The 23,071-nt window shown below is 31.1% G+C and overlaps 1 protein-coding gene across 1 annotated transcript; it reads right to left on the bottom strand.

Annotated features, from left to right (window-relative positions):
* Window positions 1–71: 71 nt before the first annotated feature.
* LOC130896642 (CCR4-NOT transcription complex subunit 1) lies at window positions 72–23,070 on the bottom strand. Its single transcript, XM_057804850.1, has 14 exons — window positions 22,715–23,070; window positions 22,232–22,438; window positions 20,543–22,176; window positions 17,523–18,150; window positions 14,793–16,378; window positions 13,538–13,918; window positions 9,495–9,912; window positions 8,677–9,017; window positions 7,318–7,513; window positions 4,992–5,369; window positions 3,693–3,973; window positions 2,839–3,268; window positions 1,668–2,116; window positions 72–402 (listed from the first exon to the last, which is right to left on the bottom strand). The coding sequence occupies exons 1-14, from the start codon at window positions 22,814–22,816 to the stop codon at window positions 327–329; spliced, it is 7,107 nt and encodes a 2,368-aa protein (XP_057660833.1). The 5' UTR covers window positions 22,817–23,070; the 3' UTR covers window positions 72–326.
* Between the last annotated feature and the right edge of the window lies 1 nt (window position 23,071).

The following is a 23,071-nucleotide window of genomic DNA, read 5'->3' as shown; positions in this document are numbered from 1 at the left end:
CACAACTCTGATTATTATGTTACTTGTATTAATTATCTATGATATTAATATTCTATAATTAAACAAATATGTAATGCTGAAAACATTGAAAACCGTTTATTACATCCACATATATGTATACTAGTTACAAATACTTGAAAATTTCTTAAAAATACCTAATATATTACACTAATTAATCTCTATACACTATAATCACCTTATCTTCTAAAAATAAAATGCATTGCTCCCAAAATTAAGCTTTCAATTATTTAACAAAAAATTAATTTAAAAAATGTCACATATTTTCATTAATTTCATTGAATTATGTACAAATCACAAAAATGCTATCACTCTTGTATGTCACCTTCTTGCGTTTGCACTGTTGATTTTACCATGCATGACCTTGCAACCGATTCGAATAATCTGAAAATTGAAACTGATTCATAATTTTATATTTATTAATTCTTAAAAATTACATATTCACTGCGAAAACTTATTAAAAAACTTCCACATTCTAATGATAGTTTTTCTATTGTTAGCAATTTGCTTCAAGGCACAAATCACCCATTAAATAGATTAAAAAACAATAAAAAAATAAGAGACAAAATATGTTCTATATTTTGATTTTTAGGTTTTGTTTTGTTCTTTAATTGATTATAGTATTTTTTTTATCCGTCTCTTGAATATGTTATTTATAATTTTTTTTCAGAATAATTATGTTCTCTTAATGCAGCTTTTGCTTTTTTAATACCTATGTTTCTAAATCATGATCTGATAGTTGGATAACTCTATCAGCAAAACTAAAACTAAAAATCACTGATTTCTTTTGTGACACAGAATGACATGAATTCGAGTTGAGTATCTCGAGGACCAAGTTGGTTGTGTATACCATTCGGTTCTTATGTTATTGATCTTATTGTTAATTTTACATAATGTAACATCAAGAAAATTGATTTCGTTATTTTGTTCAATCTCCATTGGGAATTTTTTGATAAGAATTGAACTTTTAGTAATATTTTAAAGTTCAATTTTCAGTACAGCAGTAATGCAGTCTACATAATGGAAAAAGAATGGAATATTTATGTTTTCTTAAGACAGTTTCTTCAAGATCTCCCATAACTAATTGAGCTATTACACTTGATATGGATACCATATAACACAAATTTGAAGTATGTTATTGTGTTAGTTCCGGTGAGTCGGTTTGGTTTTTATATAAAAGTTATCTATTTATCGACCTTCAACATTTGGTAATATAACCTAAGAATAACAGATATATATTAATACATATTCAGACAAAAATTAATATGTATCTGAAAAGCTGAATACATTTTTTACACGTCTAGGAATGACAAGATGACTACTTGCAACTTTTAATAGCAAAAAAGTTTGGAAGGTGATGTAATTTGGATAGTATCATCTTCATCATATCCAGAAAAGGTAGAACTAAGTAGAGAGCGTTTTTTTGGTGAAACTTGCGGTCGATCATTTTGATAAGACATGACATAGTGGTTTGTAAGGTATCTGTGCATATTAAAAGCAAACCCATGATGTGGTTAAGGTTATGTTCAACAATGTAATGCTTACATTGGAAATGTCAGCGACAGTCAGAAACGGTCTGTATTGCGTTTGGAGAACTTAATATTTGCGAAAAAGAAGCTATGTATAGATAATGTAAAAATTATTCTTACTTTTCAATCTCTGGGGCACAATGCACGAATTCATGTTGCCAAAACCTGTATGTTGGATTCTTGATAAGTTCTATGAAGGTAATCAACAGTCCCCAAGGATGTGGTCTATTTACAATTAACCTTTCCAGTAATACCCTTGTAATCTGTTCTTGAATGGCCTCTGTATTGGCCTCGGCAAATAGATAAAGCAATGTACATGAAAAATAGTGTGTGTGACTATTTGGATATCTTAACTGATTTGCAATAGCATTCAGAAAAAGGTATCGACCTTCTGTGTCAAGATCAACAGCCAAATTTTGGAAGATATCCATATGAGCACTATGTGCAATTGTCGACATATTGGGTGTATGGCTCTTGTTCCTGATATAAGCTATGGCTTGTGTGCCGACATAAAGTACTAAGGCATTCATTAGAGGAATGTTGTACCGGACGCCAGGCTCATTTGAAACCTAAAAATATAAACACAGTTTTATGGAAAATTTTTCATATGTTTAGCATATTAGGTTTTAAATTAATCTACTGTTTACATAGGTCTGACATCTCAATATTCATAAAATAGATTAAATTATTAATGAGACGAAAAAATAATTCACATATATAAAGACGAGAAATGATAAATAAGACCTGAATAACTTTGGGTAGAATGTATATAAATGTACATAAATTGAATTGAAGGTTGTTTAGTTTTTAATGTAAAAACTATAAATTCCTAGATTTCAAATTTCAATATTCAAATTGACGCTTCATTGATTGAAATATTGGTTAAAAAATTTTTTATTAAGACTGAAGTTAAATCGAAACGTCAAAATTTATCTTTCTTTTAAAAATCATAAAATAAAACTTATTTTGAAACAGAAGAGACCTAAAATCAAGAAAATCTAGAAACAAACAAATCAAAAGGTCTAAGAAATTAAGGATTTAAATAAAATTTATAGCTCTATTTTGTAAATTCCAATAAAACTTAATATAATTTAGTTGACTACTGCTATATATTTGAGATGTAAGGACTGAGGAAAAATAAATTTTTCTTATTAGAACAAAATTTCTATTTTGATTTTATTCTTATTTTGATGTCTATGATGTAGGTGATCTATGGATTAATATAAAGACAAATTGTGGATATTAAGCAAAATGCAAATATTTCTATTTATTGATAAATATCCAAATTTACCTGCAAGTTGCTCCTCAATTCTGATAAAAAAGTAACTGGAGCCCTAGCTTTTAAATATGAATCGAGATCTTTTCTAAACTGTGCTGGAGTTATCATCAACGATAAATTTGTTAGTATTCTGGGTCCATATGATATTTCCTGGAGCATGTCAACTTTCAAGTTAGGTGTAAACGGATCGGGCAGTCTCATATTTCTCGGAAACGCTGAAAGAATCAAATTTCTCATTTGAATACAGTTGGGCGGAATGACGTCACAGAAACCATAGTGATAATCGCATAAAAACTCTGGAAAATCATGTAAAAGGACGAGCAGTACCCGAAGAGTACCTTTGTACAACATGGTAACCGGTTTTGCTAACTCAGCATTTCTTAAAAATGGAGCTAAGTATTTGAATAAATCCGCCAACAGTTGAGCATACATTGGCCAACACCTGAAAAAAAAAGAAGCTTTTTTGTATCAACATCAACGCATATCAACTATACTAAGCACAACTGATAGATTATCAAGTAGTTGAATCCAATAGAAGCAATTTTTGGTTCCAATTGGTCGCCTTAAATAGTTGTTGGGTTCAGTATAGTTATTGATTACAAAACTTAAATATCCGAGTAATATTGATATTGTAACGGGCACACAGCCGCACGCCAACTGAAGGCATCGCAGGTAACTTAATATAGTGAAAGCTATAATGTGAGGAGTATTCAGCCGCACGCCATCTGATAGCGCCAGCTATAGCTTAACGTAGCAGCTGAAGTGAGGTTCATTTTGTAACTAACAACCCGCTTGTTTAGTAATAGCTATCATTATATGATCATTGCATAACCTCATTGAGAGTAATATAATACTTTGAAACTTACTTTTGTTGTGGACTACTGGCGAGCATTCTTCCCATAAATACTCTATGAGAAACTAATTCTAACCAAGCATAACAGAAGCCGGCAGCTTTAGTTGGTCTTAATATGTGTAAAGTGTGGCAGTATGCATTCAATATGTGGAAATTGATAGCTTCTAAGACAGGTTCAGGGGCATTTAACTCTAAAAATAACATGGTGAATATCCTTTGATAAGGCAACTGTTGAAATTCTGTTCCGCGTGTGTCGTGATCCTGTAGTAGACATCCCGCTACAATACCTAAAACCTAAACATGATGCATTATAGAATTTGTTCAATCTAAAATTACGTCAAAATAAAAGAAAACAAAGGACTTGCTGAAGGACAAACTTTCTCAATCAATATTTCAACAAGACAAAAACTCAATCTAAATCTGTCAACTTCAACCTTGACATTGAGTGGAAAACAGAGATTTCTTGGACTCACCCTAAATAGTAAACTCCTCTGGAGCAAGCATGAAAAGGATACAGCCATGGCTATGAGAATATGCGCAACGACTGTACTAGAAGTTATTTAAATGTAATTTAAATATATATAGGAACATTCTGAGACCTCAGAAACAGATAAAAATGTGCAAATGAATCTGATAAATAAGCGCCAAATTTATGCCTTTTGATTGAAGTGTTGCATAAAATTAAAAGATCGTCTTAATTTCATTCCCATAATTGTTTCTGAAAATGAAAGTTCGCTAAAATCATGAGACAAAATTTCTAAATGAAAAACTCGCCTCACCTATATAAGGCAAAATTCATAAAGGTCATTGTTAGGACATGGTGAAATCAGAGATAGAGAAGGAGAACAACTGTATTCTCAGAAAGTTATAAGGAGGTACTAGTACGTTTGCACAACAAAATTTATTTGCGAATTTTTGTCGCTAAAAAGTTTTCCACTAGACATATTTGTATTATCAGATTTTGCACAATGCAGCCTCTAGCTCTTCTCTAAAAATAAATATATTCTGAAGGGAAATATTTTTATACATTTCCTGATATTGAGAAATCCACGACAGAGCAGACTAAAGTCATTCCCGCAGTAGTATTTCAGAAATGTTTCACAAACCTTCAGAGTGCAGTACTTTGAAGAACATTAATTCAAATTTATTATGACGTTTGTTTTTAATAATTTATATTTTTTTATTACTCCTCCTAACTATGTAGAAGTGGTTTTTTGAAAGTCACAGAAATAAATTTACGTTTCGTTAGATTTAAAAAATAAGACAAAATATAAGATAAGAATATAAGATTTCAAAATAAAATTACACTTACTTTATTCAAAAGATGTATTTTCGTCGTCGTATTGTTGGCATCGCCTGAATGTTTAACTAATAACGCCACCAATCTAACAAAGGCGTCTAAGGTATGATAGCATTTCGGTTTTAGTAATGTTACGTTCGTCGTGGTTTTTTCTGCAAGAATTCTGTACACAGTTTCTACACATAATTGCGTAGAAAGTCGAAAAAACCTTGTAATCAAATCGTCGGTTTTTAATATACCATAAACGTTCATCTGGTGCACAAACATACTAAAAGCTTTTGTGGAATCGCGGCCTTGGTTTTGTGTGTGATATATGGTAATCCAATCGCGGAGAAGTTGGTCTGTTTTTTCTACAAGTCCTGGAGGATCTTCATAATTAGGCGCTCTCACCTATTAAATAAGTATCAATAAAATTAAATAAGTTTAAAAAAAACATCTTATTTAAATGTATTAAGGCTAGAGTTCAGTACTATAAAAACAGGCTGGTTAATACATTCCATGTATTCCTCATAATAAAAATATATATCACATTTTGAGTAATCACCGATTATGTGTAGCGTATTAATTCACCAGCTTCAACCGCTACTTTATATTCTTCTTCACCCGCTATAACCATCTTCTCTATCGCAATGTCTTTGGTGTTTTTTATAACAGTTTAATGTGACAAATATGTGTTAGGAGACATTGTAGGAAGATTTGCACCACCTAAAACTTTGGATAACTGCTTATATAGAAGTCCCGCAGCTATTATACCGCACACCAAAGCTTTATTTTGTCAAGCTCTTTTTCATCATTAGTTGTATTCAACGTAACACCACATATATTACATTTGCAAGTAATTGTACGTTTTACTCCAAATCGCTTCTCAGTTAATAATCATACATTAGAGATATCACAATGAAATAAAATGTAACAAACTTTTCAATTCGATATTACATTATGCTAAGAAAAAACGCATATGTAAATTTGACAATTTAAAACTTGAGTATTCAGATATAGGTAAATTGAAATCAATCCAATCATAATTGATCAATGGTCAAAATTCTGGACTGAATTAATGTATATGTTGATCGAAATGGAAGGGGTTTTTATTGGTTGACTTATAAAGCATTTGACTCTACTAACATAAATAACTATAAATAACAGGTAAAGATGTACCTGAACATGAAGTTGAATAAAAAAACTCATACTAAATAAACAATAATGATAAGTTTTTAGTCCTTTGATATGAATGTCGCAAATAATAGCGAAATTAAACTTAATCTTGTATGCCATCTCATAATATTTAAAAAGTTATGACAGGGATACGTATGCCGTTTTTTTGAAATTTTCAACTCTTTACAACTCGACTGTCAAAATATTTTGATTAAATTCATCATAGTCAAAACCTCTACGCGCAAATTACCGTAAAAATAGTATGAATGGTTTTCGAAATATAGATCTAGTCGCGGGTACTTGTGTACCTACATAAATATAAGTACATTTGACATTTCTAAATATTCAAAAATATATTTTCCTACAATATCGATAACTTCTTACCAGACAAATAAATGTAAATTGAATTTGGATATTCAAAATTCTAATTCTAAAAGAACCCTCAGCCTCTCATTTCATTTTTATGATATCCCCCACTGTAAGCTATATTTGCTTATATAAAATGACAGGTCTTACAACATTGATTGCCTATTCCCGAAAATATATATTGTGAGAACTTTAGCCTTAAAAATGACATTTTGGGTGTAATCAATTGGTACAAAAGTTGAAAAACCATAATATATGAACATGTAAGTACAGAAACTTAAAAGAAAGGTTATTGAAGAGAAACTATTACTTTTGAATAATTGAATGAAAGATCTGCTGTTGAGACACGTTAAAATTTATTGCCATGGATATTAACGTACAATCTCTTGAAAAATTGCTTGAATGTGTGAGAAAATAGTTCAAGATTTAATAAACATAGTAATGCAATAAAGTCTGGACGTTTGATGTATAAAGTAAGTTTGGGAGTAGTGGGATAAATTTAAATGACCTACACCTTGAGGTCAATATAATTGTTATAATTGCAAATTTCTTTGTTTACTAGATAATGTATAGACCAAATCCACATTGATGTATACATGCAGCAAGTTTACAATTTATGTATAAAAATTCTAGCTAGATTAGTGTGTTACAAAAATGTAGATTCTCACGATTATTTACTGATTATATTGATACTGAGTTGATAATAATTCCTAATAGATTGCATTGTCTTCTACTTGGTGATTAACTATATTATTGATATAAAGTAATGCAACAAAATAATGTTAGATATTTTAATTAGTCCACTTATACAACTTACCTGTAAAATTCCATTATGAATGTGAACTGTCGGACCAATTGCTGCCCTATCTCCAAAAAAAGAGCTTGGTTCATTCTGTCGCAAAATATCCATAATGTTTCCTAATCCTTCTGGTGGTTGTCTTGTGTGCGTTTGAATTTTTGAAAGCATTTCAATAGTATTACAGAAATCATTGTCCGTAACAAATTGCCCTGACCTACAAAAATGTATTATAAAAAATCGAAAAGCGATATACCTGTCAAAAATATATAAACGTTTTCAAAAAGGAAGGATTACTCTTTTGAGAATGTACTAAAAATGTTCAACAAACGTTATCCATTCAATATCTACTAAACTAGAATCAGCTACAGGCCACTTTATTTGTTTCACAGTTTTTTCCAAATTGGTAATAGATTATCTTTAAATCGGATAAAGGCCTCAAATTAGGATTAAATTGGATTAGAGACAACATCCTCAAGATGAGATTAACAGCGTTCCATATAACAGTTATAGGATACCAGTCAAGACAACTATCTCAAAACTAAATTAGAAAAAAAATTTCACTAAAAACAGTTACAAACTATATATTGCGTGTTCAAAATGCGAAGATTCTTCAACATATACACATGAAATAAGGTATTCCACAAAAGTTATAGAAGTTGATTAATATTGGATTATTGTTAAAATTTATGAACTGTTCCAACAATCCCGTTTTTGAATATTTTGAATGGAATCTTCCTTAATTGGTCAGAAAGAGCAGTGCAGGAAGTTCTTTAATTCTGAGGTGGTGGTTGGTAAGGCATTTGTTTCAAATGTCGTATAGAATTGATAGTGCTTAATAATAAACATAGCTGCGTGAATTCAATTACAATAAGTGATTAAAAATGTTTTAAATCTGGTTTATTGATCTACAAATGAAGTCTTCTCAAGCAATATTTGACACCCTTATGCAGTTACAAGTTGGAAGAGGTTCTCATATTGGCTTTCTTTGTCTCAGGTTGGCTTCTCTGATTCTATTTCTAACCATCTGCTCTATTATTTCAATATTACGACTGGTGTGATTTAAAAATCTGGCTGTCGAACATAGGACTAAAAACCTGTCTGATCAATGCTTTGATTGAGTTTTTGATCGTGGAAAACATAATTTTTATGAGAAACCAAATTTTCTAACCTAATTTAACCAAATTTTCTTTATAACTTATTGTTGAGGAGGTGATTATCTTAAAAATGGTATGTAGAATGTCTTCAATTTTTGCAAATTTATTTAAATAAAGCTACACTTACCAAAATAAGTTTAATTCGATTTTTGTGTTCGAAATTAATGAAATTATTACAGGTAAAAAATATTACAAGCTATGTATTTAAAAAAATTTGTCCTACCTATCATCTATAAGGTAAAGTTGTACCAACTGCATGGCAAAATTAACTCCCATGTAGTTAAGACCATTTTCCATACATTGTGCTAGTGCTAGATCGTATTGTGGAATATTTACTAAGCCACTTTTAATAAGTGTATCCACGGCGTCGATATTGTAACGTTGTTGTTCATTTTGACATTCTGTCAAATATCTTGTAACTAGTTTATTGGTCCATTGTTGGCCGTAGACTCTCGGATCTTGCATTGTCTTAAGAATTCTCACTATTAACTCTTTGAATCGAAGACTCACTGGATCAGTTTCATTTAGTGTAGAGGTTTGAAGATCTTGAAGACTTTCTACACACTAAAAGATAAATACTTGTTATAATGGCATTGTTGGCTACTGAGCCACACAACAGCAAACAAAAATTAGCTAAAAGTCTGGAGCTTACAAGTTTGAAGAAACTGAAACATTTTAATAAGAATAATTCAAAGAAATAACACGACAATAGATATCAAGTACAAGAATCAAGGAAATAAATCATTTGACACCAAAAGACATCAAAATGAGAGTATATAAAACGAAAGTGAGACTAGAGTTTTTCTATTAATTGCATGATCATTAAATGGCATGAAAAAGGTGTTGATATTAAACAAGAGCAAGATCAGTACTTATTTTTGTAAGAGGTAGCAATAGGTATACATTAATTTAAATATGATTATGTTTTCACGAAGAGGAAGAATCGCGAATTGATCTTGTTGATTGAATGAGAGAACTTTCCTTGCTTTTAACAAAATGTACTTGTATAATTTACTTGTACTATAGGAAAAGTATTTTTACCTTTTGTACAATGGCTTGTGGCGGGGATAAATCTCTATTTCTCAAAATATGCATTAAACAATCTCTGATCATTAACACATTTGAATTAATTAAACCATACTGCGTTTGTCCACCTGTAAGTTGTACAAATTGTTCAACTTCTACAGTTAATTTTTCATATAACAAAGTGATGTCATCAGAAGATAATGCAGTTTGAGGAATCGAAAATGGCGTAGAAGAGTGTGATTGTACTTCAATAGGCGTTTGTTTTTGGATAAGCATCGTCGCATCACGTTCGTTAGGTAAAAAACCTGGTATGTTTCGTGCGAATTCTTCGTATACAGCCATCTGGCTGGGGGAGATACCACCGACTTTGAGTCGTATTTGTTCTGGCATACGCTCGGCTTGGTAGGTAAGTGCTATAGCGTCGCAATAGCGTCTATAAAAAAATTAAAATTGTAAAACTATCAAAAAATAGCATATAGCAGTTCGATTTTATGGCATGTGCATTGTAATTGTTCAAAATAAAAGCCAAAATATTTCGATCAAAAATAAATTATTTATTAAAATCATTAATTTATAAATATATATGAACAAAATCTGTTTATAGTTCAGGATAGAAGTGGAGGGAAACTTATTTCTACCATTTCTTGACGTCATTATCGTAAAGCTTTCTCCACACGGTTTCTCTGACATAATCTATCACAAACCCACTCATACCAACCGTTTTCTTAACGCTCAGTCCCATCATCATCCGGCCCAACTTAACTAGGTCATTGATACATTCATATCATGATCCATATCGTTGACTAACAAATTCAGTAGACCATCTGAAATCAATTTTTTGAAATAAACATTGATTCAGAATGGGTACAACAAATCCCAAATCTCTAGGAGGATCCAAAAAATTTCATCTCCAACTCCTTCACCGGCTCAGAAAATCAATTAAAATATCCCTTCCTTGTATTAAATGTGTGACAGACAGAATTTGTAAAATCTTTAAACCCCACGGTATCCGCACAATCTTCAAACCACATCCCACCTAATCAGATCAGTCAAAAATAGAATTTCCAATGAACGTCATAGAGAGGCCAGACAAATCGACGTATTTCTTCAGGACAAAGAAATACTAGTTGTCTGTTACTAATTCTGTTATTTGTCCTACACTTGCCCAACAACACGTCCATACCGAATACTAAATCGATTTCAATAACACCAAAACTATCGCCCAACTTCGATCCTTCTTTCTGATGTCACTTCGAACTGCGAACGCCAAAATCCTATATTTAAAAGGTTCAGACGGCTAGCTAACCAGTTGACTCAAAATTATCAGTGTTGTGTTAATGTACACGGTGTTTTAGATAGAAAGCACAAAATTTATTTAATTTCTATTTTGATCACTTTTATATTTTTCAGCTTTCATTTTCTCTGTAAAATTTCAATGAGATTGACGCCCTGGATTCAACCATCCCCATTATTCACAAAAATGAGAATACAAAAAAATCACATGTTATTTACTCCATACATGGTCAAGTTGTCCAGAAAATAACTTTATAAAAAAAGGAGATAATCTTCATAAACCAGAATAAATTATCTGTTAATAATAAACAAGATTTGAAATAAAATTAAGTAGAATTTATTATAATTTGATTAATTAATTTTTTAACTATATCTCTTATATTTCTAAGGTATATAGACAGATAACTAATGTTTCTCTTCTTTGACACCTTATATGACATTACTTTATGACATTAAACAAAATAATTTTAACATAAATTCTAAGTTTTGACCATAGTTTTAAGAAATTTTAGTTATAATGCTCGTAGTGACGAGCTAAACGTTAAAAAAAATAAAATTCAAATAAATATATGAACTTAAGAACTCGAGAAGTTTCAATAAAAAATTAATCAAAATAGATTGAAGAAAACAAATAAATGAAGTTTTCAACTAACCATCCATTTGAAAGTTGTAAGTTTAAGTCATTACAAATGAAATTGAATTTTGACGTTTCTACAAACAGGTGTTTTTTGTAGATATTTGCAGGGCTTATTGATTTCCTATGCCAGTCATATGAAATTTTGCCTTTGTTTCTAATAAATTTCGAGACAAGGTAACCATTTGTTTGGCATTCTCTCTTTTTATAATAAATTGTTTACAAGGTTTGAAACTATTGTATTAAAATGTCAATTTCATTATAGATTTTTTGTTAATTTATATATATGTATATCTTTAATTTCTTAGACCTTTTGATATATTTCTGATCTGATCCTTAATTGATTATAAATATATGTTGATTTTTCTTACCATATGTACACGAACTTTCCCAACTATCAAATTATATCAATAAATGTGATATTATTATAAGTCATAGAGGATGTTTAATTATCTATCAAACAGACCTAAAAATATAATACCCTGACAGATATTTACTTGTATGTATATGTATTAATAAAAATCTGATTAAAATAACCTCAGTATATCTTTTATATTAAAAAAAAACAAATTTTTATAAAAATCAAGGTATTCATAAATATTTTTGATTAGAAATATTCCAATTTCCAAAATCAAATGAAATTAACAAATTATAACAAACTCATATTTATGGTCGTTGTTTTTGAATCATATGAAATTGGTCTTTTTTTGTTTATTTTATCTTTCGATAAAGAATGAAAGATTATAAAAGAAACAAATTTTAAGTCAGAAGAGACCTAAAATCAAGGATATTTGAGAAGTATATCAAAAGATCTGAGAAATTCAAGAAATTTATATATAACATGTTATTTACTGAAACAGGCGAAAAATCAATAACTTTTATTTAGATAAATGGGTATTAAAAGGTCTAACAAATTAAATTATTGTAAAATATTTTCTTTAAGAATTGGGTAGAATATATTGTTGTAACAGTTGTACTTGTTGGGCTGTGTGTGATACTGTTAAGTGTATAAAAGTATGCAAATGGTTCACATTCTTTAAGAAAGAATAGACTAATTTCAATTTATGTAGATATTGAAATGCGCGCCAAACCCCAAAGTACTAATTATAAGAAGCTCGAAATGGGTTTTTTAAACAACTTGCTACAGAACGTGCTACCCTCTTTGTGCTCAGTAGCAGAACAGACGGGAATGTCACACAAGATTATAAGAAAAGAAAAAGAAAAATTATGAAATTCATTCAAATAAAATGTAGATTCTTCAATATGTTGAGTATGATTATGATAAAAGTTTTGTGTCTCTTTCAGTCAATACAGCCCCCAACATTTTGTATCTCTTTCGGAGATAAATGTTCGTTTTTATTGGTTGACAATGTTAATAGACAAAGCTCTCACAATCGACGTGAAGAAAACCTACATATTTTTCGGAAAGGACATATATGAAAAATTAATGTTTGTGCTAGTATTCTTGAAAACGTCATTATTGAAGAAGCTTGACTTGTAATCTGTACCTTGATATGATAAAAGAGACTATCGATCCTCTCAAAACTAACGAGCTAGAAACTCAAACTGAAGAAGAAGGTAATGTACTTTAGCAGGAGAAATTGTTACATTTTTATGAGAACGGGGCTTCACCTCATTATTTTCTTTCCGTCCAACAGTGGTTAAACAAGAGATTTTCATTTAGATGGATTAGATTTCTTTCTTCGGGGGTCTCTTAAATCCGCCAATTCCCGGTGAAGTTCGAAAACAGACTTTATTGCTGTTTAAAGCAAAATTGACATTTTGAACTAGTTTACTACCACCACACCAACATTCAAAATTAAAATATGTGATGGCAACAGATCTTGTGCCTGTTTATCTTCAGGATCTGAAGATGATAACTTGGTTATCAAAACGCACATCAGATAGTGTAATTATGAGTGTTGGTGTAGTGGTAGCAACCAGAGTGTTTAGTATGAATATCACATTGTTCCACAAGTTCCAACTTAGTAAAAGTTATATTTGCTGATATTAACTGTGGCATCAAATCAAACTGCATCAATTGCAAAACTACAAAATGCTACAGACCCATTCCTAAAAGTAGGACCCAAGTAAAAGTTATAATTAATTTTATTTATAACATTAAGCTCACCTTCCATCTTGTCGAGCCATTTTCCTAAGTTCATACTCACTCACGAGTCTTTTGTCGATTTCGGGAATAGCTTTTTCGACAGCTGTTTTCTGTACATAAGCGCAGGCCAGTTCCATATTGTCTCCTGCTATCACATTGGCAGCTTGATCAATCATTTCTTTTTGTTGAACTGAAGGTGATACCATATTAGTTACAAGCGCCTGCTTTAAATGGCTATTAATCGCTGTAAGTAGTTGTTCTCGGCATGTGATCATCGCCATGCCTGCGGTGAGATTACGAACCATATAATGTGCAGCTAGCCGCATTCGATTTTCGTCTGGATCGAGAGCGAAGTCTTTTCTAATAATTTGTTCACAAGTTTGAAGAGCTATCTTTATAGATCTGTAGAAGAAAATTAGAATGACTACAACAATATCTACTATATATATAAATACAAATTTCAATCATTTTATATTGGTGTAAAATTTCACATGTTTTTTCTTATATACATATATAGTAATATTCTACATATCATATTATAAACTTGTTACGATTTCTATTATACTTCAATAGAACCCCACAACAGTGAACAATATAACTGGCTGTGTCCCCTAGACAGATGACATAAACAATGTTTTTTATCAATAACAAAGTTAAAACACAACGACGAATTTATTATATACCAAAATATGCGGGAGAAGCTATTCATGTCTTTAACACTGACATTATTTTTGTCTGTCATTGACACTTTTAGCGTAAACTATACTTTTGTACATTATAACAAAAAGTTATTACAATATATAGTGATGATGTGGGTATTATGATCATTTTGAAGCAAATACAATTTGTTGCTGTTACATCCTTCATAACCTGAAAGTGGATCAAAAGTCCATAAGCGCAGGTGACAAATCATACATAGGAACCAGAAACAAATTAATAAACAACTGAGTGGGTCTTTGAAGACAATCAAAATCCAACAAAAGTTGTTCATCTAAAATTAGCTCTCATATGACAACAGTGGCGTTAAAGCAATTATTAATAAACAGTTCGTTACATGCATGTTTTCTCCAGAAATCCATTGATTATAATTTTGGCTGAAGAAAGTTATCACTCGTCTTTAATAATGTAAGCAGTTATTAGTTAAAATGATATTTTTGTCAATAATGATTTATTGATTACTTATAGGTTTGATGGAATTTACATTTTGAAAAAAAAAACATTATTTGATTCTAGATAAAATTAGAATGGAGTCAAAATGAATTTATTAATACCTCACCTATCAACAACTGGTGCTATCCACTCTTGCACAGCCCTTTCAATAGAAGTCCGTACCAGGGTTTTAAGTTGAGGTTGAGTTTGAAACAACAAAATTGAAGGTGAAATAATGGTGTGTGTTTGGAACGCTTGCATTCCAGAGATCTGAATATCTGAATAACCAAAACGTGGTTCAGGTGGAGCTGTCAATGCAGATGTAGGAGTTGTACTATTATGTTGAGCGATGGGTGAACTTGTCTGCTGACTGGGTATTATATTAGCAAGTTCTTGGTCGGTTATATTTCCTCCTTGATTGATATTTGATTGCATCAATGTTTCCTTTTTTAGAGGTTGTGACAACTGATATTCAATCTTTCTTATTCGATCTGGATCTTTTAAATAAATGGAGGGTTTCAACTGCGTCACATCTATATCTAAGTGTTTGCATAATACTTCTATTTCAAATTTTAACGTCAACTTAAGGTCTGCTTCAGAGTGTAATTCTGCTAAAACATTCATTAAAGCAATGGTCCAAGGATTTGGTGGCTTGAACACTTTACTTTTAGCACAAGATTCAAGTACTTTGGCAACAAATGGGACAACATACAAAAGTTCTTGTTGCCCTTTGTGATAAGCTTCTACTAAAAGCGATTTCATGTCTAGGTCGATTTGTAAAATAGGCTTATTTCTTGCCAAAGTTAACATTCCGAGCCAGTGTCCTAAATTTTTTAAAAGAGATCTGTCTGAAAAATTAGCTATCGCTTTATCAGATCTCAGCAATACCCTAATGTTTCTAAATGTTTCTCTAGTAACTAATTTTAGAATTTCATTTATACCAAGAGTGTCCAAGAAATTAGAATACAATCCATGGAAATTGAATTCTATTGACGCTCTCTTCATTACTAGATACTGCGCTAGCCACGGGTAATATTCTTCTGAAACCTGCTCCTTTAATTCGTCGCATTTCTGTTTCAAATTCAATTGACTTAAATTATTGAAAATAAAGGCAGTTTTGTCTTGCAAGGGTTCAGGAGGGGCAGTAGCTTTTTCTTCTTTTTCCGTGGCTACTAAAAGAGTGTCTATATTTGTAGCATTAGCGATTGAAGGTCTTGAACCCAACGTACTAGCTGGAGTAGTATTTACTTTAGTTTGCACAGTACTAACTGGGGTTGTAGTTTTGTACACTGTCGTTGTGGCATTAGGAGGTGCTAGCATTGCTGCCAAGCTCGGTGGTAGCACTGGGCCTTCAGGTTTGTGAGGTGGTTCTAAACTCTGTAGACCATATTCTACATATTCTTGAAGGTGTTGGGGAAAATCATTGAAATGAGGAATTGCTCTAACATGCTCACAGTATTTATGATATTCTTTTAACCGGCTCTTAAAACGATCCAAGGCTGCTATTCCAAAATAATACATCTTTGATCCTTCAGGTTTTTTTAATGCTTCTAAAACAAATCTCAAAGCCAACCCTAAAGCCACATAGGAAGCTACTATACCCCTTTCGATAATTCCTCCAAAAAGTTGAGCTGTAATATGTAATTCTTTATCAGGATATTGCGGGAAAAATTTATACTCTTCAAAAAGGCTCCGTAACATACAGTTGAAAACCTGAAACAAATAAAATATATTAATACACTGAAATCATGTAACATATTTTTTTCATATATATGTAGGTATTTATTAGCTATTCTGAAAATATTCAAATATTTATAATTTTTGTAGTGAAATTTTGTAGATGATAAGTTAAGGAAGGTAAATTCAATTGTATGTATTATGAAGAGCCCTCCATACTTTGCTGAATATATACAAAAATACAGCAGTTCTAGAAAGAAATGACAAAATCACTAGGGTGGTGGACTAGACTTTTACTGAATTTAATGATGGCAATTAATCTTCCATTTTAAACTCATTAAAAATGAATAACTATCTCTTATACCATGATTGCAGTATTAAAATTGAAATTCAAATTCTAAAAATATACATGAATCATATTTTTCTGCTGGAGTAAAAATTAACGTATATTATGCTTTTTTTAAACAAATATAATTTTCAATAAAATTAGCTTAATTTCATAAGAATATAGAGGATAAATAGGAAGAAATTACTTTTAGGTCAATCATATTCCATTCCTCAGAATTTTCACTTGAGTTAAGAAATAAATAAGACCAAAGTAAATAAAATAAAACAAACTGTTAATTGATATAGGCACGACATTTGGGAATAATGGGTCATGTTGATCATAAAAAGAACAGATTTACACAGATTCAATCAATTTTTGACTGATGTCATTGAGAGTAGGGAAAATTAAAAAGGGATTTCAAGTCGTGGTTTTCGTTTGAAATTTTGTTTATAATTGATCTAAAAAGTTAGGAACATTTCTATTTGCGTTTTACTTTAGTGGTTTTGAAAATTATGCCATTTACACCTTCATTGTAAGGGAGAAAGACTTATATTTTTTCAGTTTTTTCTTGAGGTATGATATATGAGAACATGTAAAGTTCTTTTTGAATATTCCTATTGAATAAGAGCTTGTTTGTTGTGGTTATAGAATTTATTAACGACTTGAGTTTGGGGGTTGATGCATTGAATCAACAATTTATATCCCTGGGGTTAATCATGGTATAGGAGGTTTTTTTGATTTTAACTTCGGTATTCATGAAAATATTTCGATAAAGACCAAAACTGGATTGAATTGTGAAAAATAATTTCTATAAAAAAACTTTTCCAAAAGGTAGCAACCACTATAACTCACCTCTTTTTCTCTTTTGTTGTGTGAATCTTGAAACCTCTTGAGCATATTCAAAACTTCATCAATAGATAAGGTAGGATTCGGTGGATGATTGTAGATTCTCTGAAAATAATTGTTAGCTTCATCTTCAATCTCTTTAGACACATGTGGAGAAATTTCAGGAAACAAATTATATTCTGGTAACCGAGTTTTGTCTATGGTAGGATTTGGCCCCATTCTGCTCAAATTGTTAATTTGATTAACCCCCAAGACGAGAGATGAACTTGATCCAGCAGGGCCTTGATGTTGTATAGGCATAATCGGAAAGGGACTATTGGAAGGTCCAGCATTCAATATCCTTGAAGGAGATCCAGGTGATTGTACTAGAGGCCCTAAACCCCCTTGCAAGTTAAAGGCCGAGTTTGTGGGACCAGATATATTCATATTAGCCAATGTCGTATTAAGCCCTTGAATAGAATCTACACCAGATGGATTATAAAGTGGTGCAAAAACTGATGGATTTAATCCTCCGTCTAGTCCTCTGGAACGAAGTATTGTGGGTTGCTGTTGTCTTGATTTCAATATTATAGTGCATGTACTGACTATAGTTACTATTGCTTCTTGACACTCTGGACTTACGTTATTTATAGACCTAAGAAATAGTATTCATTAGAAAGTTTCATTTCTAAATAAAATATTGCAAATATTTAATTTCAATTTCATTTCATATATCCTACTTATAGGAATTTTTTTCTAATGTGTCAAGTTCATTTCAAGTTAATGTGACCAATTACAAAATTGGATATTATGAACTTTTTCAAATACACAACAATTTGTTTAAATTTCAACATTCCAAAGCTTCAATCTGTAACACAGTAATTGACAAAGCTTTGAACCAGAAAAAATAAAAATCAACAAGAGGCACCATAACTCAAAATTGAAAAATTAAATAAAATCAAACAGAATAAACACATCTGATACCAATACTAATAACATCATCTTTATCTAGCTATTTAGTTAGGCCTGCATTGTATTATAAGTATGTTGTAAGCTGGAAAATAGGTAAAGACAAAGTAAAAATAAATTAATAATTTAATTTTACAAATCACAAAAGGTATTCTAGTTTTCAGCCAAGTACATTTTTACTTTATTTTGATAAAGACTGAAGTCGAAACGTCAATTCAATCTATATATATATATATATATATATATATATATATATATATATATATATATATATATATATATATATATATATATATATAAGTGCTTCCAAATGTTCTTGATTTTAAGTCTCTTCTGTTTTAAAATTAGTTTTTATAAATAATTTTTGAAAGATTGACTTAATTTCAGTCTTTATCAAATTATATATGCTACGCCATTTAAAACAGCCACGTGTTCAGTGCGCCTTGAGTTTACCAGAACGCGTTCTGGCTGTTCTGATTTAGCCAGAATCTGAATGAAATAATTTTAGATTTAGAAGACTGCTTATTAATAATCATTTGGTACAAAACTCATTATTTGAATAAATGTTTAATGGCAACATTATTATATATGTTTTATTTCCATATAGTCAATAGTTGATATAAATTATTTACAGTCGTTTTAATGTGAAAAAGTATATTACTAAAATCAATCTTTGCTGCATATCCACCTATTTGTTTTTTCATGAGAAATTGTTGTAGCATTTTGAATTGTACTGAACTTTATGTTTGACGCAGTTAGGTTAGGTTAGTTATATATAACACTCATTATTTGAATAAATGTTTAATGACGTTTTTATATATATATATATATATATATATATATATATATATATATATATATATATATATATATATATATAGGGATGTATTGATATCTAGTAAGGCTAGACCAGTTCCATGCATAAACAAAATATTGCATTACTATAGAAAGGAACAATAACATATTAGAAGTGTCAGTGTAAAGTTTGATGCCAAAAAAGGGAACCAGAGTTACTCAATAAATTAAAAGAAAAAACATGTCCACTGAAATTGTCAAAATCGAAAAATTGAAGTATCGAGCCATCATCAAGTACCTGTATTTAAAAGGGTTAAGAGGTAAGCAGATTTACGAAGATATGCTTAATACCCTTGGTGATCAATGTGCTTTTTCCATTGAAGATGATGACTGATCGGGAAGGCCAGTTTCTGTGTCAATTTCCCAAAATATCGATGCAGTTCATGACATGATTTTATCAGACCGTCGAATTGGGCTAAAACGGATTTTTGAAACACTGAATATTTTATACGAACGCGTTCATCATATAGTTCACGTCAATTTGGACATGATAAAAATTGCTGCAAAATGGATCCCCAAATGTTTGAATGTTGACTTGGGTACATTTCTACGATCCAGAAACAAAGCAACAAACGATGGAATGGCGACACTCTGGTTCTCCAAGACCTAAGAAGTTTCGTGTCCAAAAATCTGCTGGAAAAGCTCTTGCTTCAGTTTTTTTGGATTGCCATGGAGTAATCATGATTGATTTTTTGAATAAGGGTAGAACAATAACTGGAGATTACTATTCGATATTATTGACCATTCAACGGGAAAAAACTCAAGAGAAAAGACATGTCGTGATTTAGGGTTTGAATTACTAGAACACCCCCCTTATTCATCAGATTTGGCTCCGTCCGACTATTACCTCTTTCCTCAACTGAAAAGTTTAAAAGGTCGTAAATTTTCTTCCAATGAGGAGGTAATAAAAGCTGTAGAGGTCTGGTTTGCAGAGCAAGAAGAAACATTTTTTTTTGAAAGGTCTAGAGACGTTACAGGTTCTCTGTAATAAATGTATCCAATTAAGAGGAGAATATGTTGAGAAATAAAATATTTTGACATTGAAAATTTATATGGTTTTATAGTAGGCTAAGAATTTTTCAATATATCCTTATATTATATATATATATATATATATATATATATATATATATATATATATATATATATATATATATATATATATATATATATTTATATATCAATAATTTGTAAATTAACAAGCTAAAGAAAAATATATTTACCTTTGAAGACATACTACCATAGTCATCAATGTTTCTGTTGGAAGAGGGACAGCTTTGGCTATAGACTCATCAACTTTTCCTATTTGTGGTACGCGCCTATGTAAAAATTTTATGCAAGCCATTACAAAATTTTCACCATGTTCATTGATTTTATCTGAAAGCCATTTTTCTAATTTCAAGTACTCTCTCCTTGAGGCAAGACAAGCTAAATCAATGATAAATGGGTACGATTGTGCTGATTGTGCATTCAAAAGCATGGATAGAGCTTTAAGATCTTGAGCTACATCTAGTATTCTCGATAGTCTAGTTTGATCACATTCTCCCCTAACATACCACTCTGCCATAGCATGCATTATAATAGGTTTTATATTGATATTTTGAGTATGCCATGCATGATGTAAAATTATGGCAGAATTTGGATGATTGCCTAAAAAAATAGGTATTAAATTGGTGAGAAGTTCTTGCCGCAACAAAGTAACTGGAGCCGATATTTGTAATAGAGCCAAAACTAGGACATCTGGGCAACTGTGAACAGGAATCTTGAATAAGTCTTGTACATGGTTGTAGAGTCCACATTCAGAAAGACTTAATAAAAGTTCTACCAGATTTAAAGATCTCCAATTTGCTAATTCTTTGCTATCTTGTTCAGGAGGGGTTTTAAGAACATCAACTGCCACAGGAGCATAAGTATAGTCAGCAAAACAAAACACATCTGAGTGCTTTAGAATATTTTGAATCAAACTAAACTGTCCTTCAACATTTTGCCATCTTTTATAAAACTGATCAACAGGGAAAGTATCAGGGTGAAAACCAAATGTTTGTAGACCTTGCCTAAGTCCATTTATTAACAAACACAGACCCTGTCTATCTTTAATTATAAATTCAGGGTGATCTAGTTCAGAAAAAATACTATTCCACTGAAAATTTGGTACAATTTCTTTAAGTGCTTGAATGAATATATCAATATTCCACGAGGTTCTGTTATCAGTCCCTTTATTAAAAGATCCTGGAGTTTGAATTGTAAGAGAATCTTCAAGGCCACTATGGGTTCGGCACATTACAGCAAGAACACGTGATACTATCGAAGGAGGGATATCTCGACCTCCTAACTTCATGAGATTGTTTCTACATTCTTCCAAGGTTGATGTAAAATTATAGCCTATTTCAGTCACAACATCTGCCAATGAAGTTTCAAGCATACCCCCGGATAAACCGGGGCCTTCAGAAGACATTTCTGGGGATAATTCACTCTGTTCGGGATAAACTAATGGTGCAAGGACAACAGGTACTAGGTCCTTGGGAAAATCTCTTTGTAAAGTTTTCAGAAATGTTGTATGTATATCGTTAGTTAGCCCTACTTCCTTAGGGTTTTTTAGAACAACTGAGATAATTAAATGAAGAACTTCTGGAGTAGTTTCGTGAAGTCCACCCTCGTGTTGGCTGCTGCTCCCTTCTGTATCAATATAAGACTGTACCAAAGAAGGTATTGTTGTTTTTAAATGGATTTGTGCTAAATTTCTAGCTTCAGGAACAGACGAATGTCGAATTGCAATAGCAAAAACTACTTCCTGTACAGCTGAGAGGCGAAGGCACTTGCTCAACTGATGGAAGAACTGCGGCCCAAGTTTTATAGTCTAAAACAATATTTTTTTAAATAATTTGTTATTTAATTAAGAGAAAAATATTTACCTTGTGGTTTACTAATGAATTATCAGTAATATAACAAAGAGCAGTGAACAATGATGGTTTGTTCAACAAACTAGAGCACTGTTCTAATAATGCTTGATTTTGGAGGGATGGAGTTGATATTTTAGTTGTAGATTCAGAAAAGTCCACTGATGAAAACAGACATTGGAGCAAGTGACGGTCCGCCTCCAGACCATGCAAAGAAACAAGCTGTCAAAAAATACACTGATTAATTATAATTTTGTCAAAGAAATTCAAAGCTTTATACATTTTTTGAGGACTTTTTTTATTTTAATTACATTTTTAAAGAATTTTAAACAAAAAACAACAGTCAAAACACCTTTGTTCATTATTTCACCACTCCGTCGATAAAAAAGTTACCTATTCCAAAATACCAGAAAAACATGGCGGATAATCTAATTTGTCATATTTTAATAATTTACTACACACGTTTGCACAATTTGAAGAAAAAAATAATTTACTTACTTTGTTTAAATCTCCAAGAACTTGCTTATAGTTTTTTTTAGTTAATGTAGCAATCAAATAACTTATTTGTGACAAAGTGAAAGACAACGAGTCTAGGTTCATAGTTCCATGAACACGGCTTCGAAAGCTTCAAATACGCTTGAAGCTTTCTTAGGTGTATGCTGGGTTTCTATCCAAAAAGTCTTATTTCTTTTAAAAAAATAACTAGTTTTTTTATGGTCCAAGACCATCATCGAGTCTTTAATAAACTTTTCTCCACTTCAATTTATCACACTCATTGTAGGTATAGAACTCACGCAACACACAACACATACAAAATAAAAGTTATGAGATATGCGCACAATAAATGTCAGAATG

This window comes from Diorhabda carinulata, chromosome 7 (assembly GCF_026250575.1).
Source record: "Diorhabda carinulata isolate Delta chromosome 7, icDioCari1.1, whole genome shotgun sequence".
Taxonomy (NCBI): domain Eukaryota; kingdom Metazoa; phylum Arthropoda; class Insecta; order Coleoptera; family Chrysomelidae; genus Diorhabda; species Diorhabda carinulata.
Note: the sequence above shows the minus strand (reverse complement) of the source record. Positions and strands in the feature narration are given on the sequence as shown.